Source organism: Lathyrus oleraceus, chromosome 2, assembly GCF_024323335.1.
Source record: "Lathyrus oleraceus cultivar Zhongwan6 chromosome 2, CAAS_Psat_ZW6_1.0, whole genome shotgun sequence".
Classification (NCBI taxonomy): Eukaryota; Viridiplantae; Streptophyta; class Magnoliopsida; order Fabales; family Fabaceae; genus Lathyrus; species Lathyrus oleraceus.
In genome coordinates, this window is record NC_066580.1 from 134,412,724 (window position 1) to 134,414,575 (window position 1,852).

The window sequence follows — 1,852 nt, forward strand, 5'->3', positions numbered from 1 at the left end:
TATTAAATTTTATTTACATACAAATATAAAATTTCATGCATTCACATTTCATCAGCATGGATTGCATATCATTTTCCAATACAAAAAAACTTATCCCGTCCTTTTGCCAATTACCAGCAGGTTGATTTCCTGACACTCGTACTGAACCTTTGAGAGCTACTAAAAGACAAGGGAGCATTGAGAACATAATCAAGTTGAGTTGAAAATGGATATGAATAACATGAAAGGAAAGGTAGACCAGATGTTGGAGGCTAGGCTAGCCCAATCAAAGAACAATTTTCAACATGGTGTCACAAAGAATGTTGGTTCCTCATCAGGATTTACTGTAATTACCAACCCAATGTATGACCCTCTGTCTGACTATAATCCTCCACAAGTGAACATTCCTACTCAATCCCAGTTGATGCCATTGACCAACCCTGATGTTGAAAGGCTTCATGCCCTTGAGGAGAGAGTCCGAGCAATGGATGTAAATGACAATTTTAGGTTTGATATGTGCTTAGTACCAGGCCTAATAATCCCCCCGAAATTCAAATTACCCAACTTCGAGAAGTACAAAGGGGATAGTTGTCCAAGGCAACATTTAGTGATGTTCTTCCGAAAAATGGCATCACATACTCACGATGACAAGCTGATGATTCACTATTTTCAAGACAGTTTGATTGGAGCATCATTGAGCTGGTATATGAAATTGAAAAGAAGCCATATTCAATCATGGGAAGACTTAGCCAATTCTTTTTTGAAGCAGTATAACTACAACTTGGACATGGCTCCAGACCGAAGGCAACTGCAAAGCTTATCCCAAAAGAGCAACGAATCTTTCAAAGGATATGCACAACGATGGAGAGAATTGGCAGCCCAAGTGCAACCACCACTCTTGGATAAGGAACTGGTTGACTTATTTATGTATACCTTGCAGAGTCCTTACTTTGAAAGGATGGTAGGCAGTGCGTTATCAGACTTCGCCCACTTAGTGACAATTGGAGAACGCATCGAGAGTGCCCTAAAAAGCGGAAGATTCCAAGGCGCCTTGAGCAGCCAAGCTAGCGAGACAGAATCCCTCAACAATTCCCAAAAGGAAGAAGAGGATGAAACCAATGCAGTCATAACAGATGTTAGGTATCCGCATGGTGCACCAGCAAGACCTTATGATTCGTTATCTTTTCAGCGCTCACCAGTTCCAACACCATGTTATCCTTATAGGCAACCAGCAACGCCGAGAGCACCATACCAGCAACCATGGTATGCTCCTTACGCAAACCAACGATCTCGTGGCCGAGGATATCAAAATCAGCCTTTGAACCAATCTAGGCCTCGAAACAATCTGGAAAGAAGGAATGCTCCTCTCGATTCAATTCCTATGTCATACAGTCAACTTCTTCCATATCTGATTCAAAACTCTTTGGTGGATCCCAAGCCTCTCAGGCAATTGCTAGAACCATACCCACCGGGATATGACCCTGATGTGCAATGTGGATATCATGCCGGGTCAATAGGGCACTCGACTGAAGAGTGTAACGCTTTCAAAGCCAAGGTTCAACAGTTGATTGACAAAAAGTACATATCCTTTCCAGACAGAAATCTGTTGGTGCACGTCAACCTCTCGTCTGGATAAGTTGAAGACTTCAAGGGAGTATCTCATAAGGCCAGTGGTTCAAACAGGAAGACATCCTCAACATTGGAAATCTTTGGCCATTTTTTATCATTGCATTTGTAATTTCTTTGATTAAATGCTACTTGTTTTTAAAATTTTGTTGTCTTTAATGGTAATATTAATGAAGTAATGACGCGTGCTTTGAACACATTATCTCGCATTCGCTCATTTTTCTTCTCTTATATAAAAAAATAATAT

The 1,852-nt window shown here is 40.8% G+C and overlaps 1 protein-coding gene across 1 annotated transcript; it reads left to right on the forward strand.

Annotated features, from left to right (window-relative positions):
- Positions 1-205: 205 nt before the first annotated feature.
- Positions 206-1,615, forward strand: LOC127122257 (uncharacterized). The gene has a single exon (XM_051052623.1). The coding sequence runs from the start codon at positions 206-208 to the stop codon at positions 1,613-1,615; it is 1,410 nt and encodes a 469-aa protein (XP_050908580.1).
- Positions 1,616-1,852: the final 237 nt, after the last annotated feature.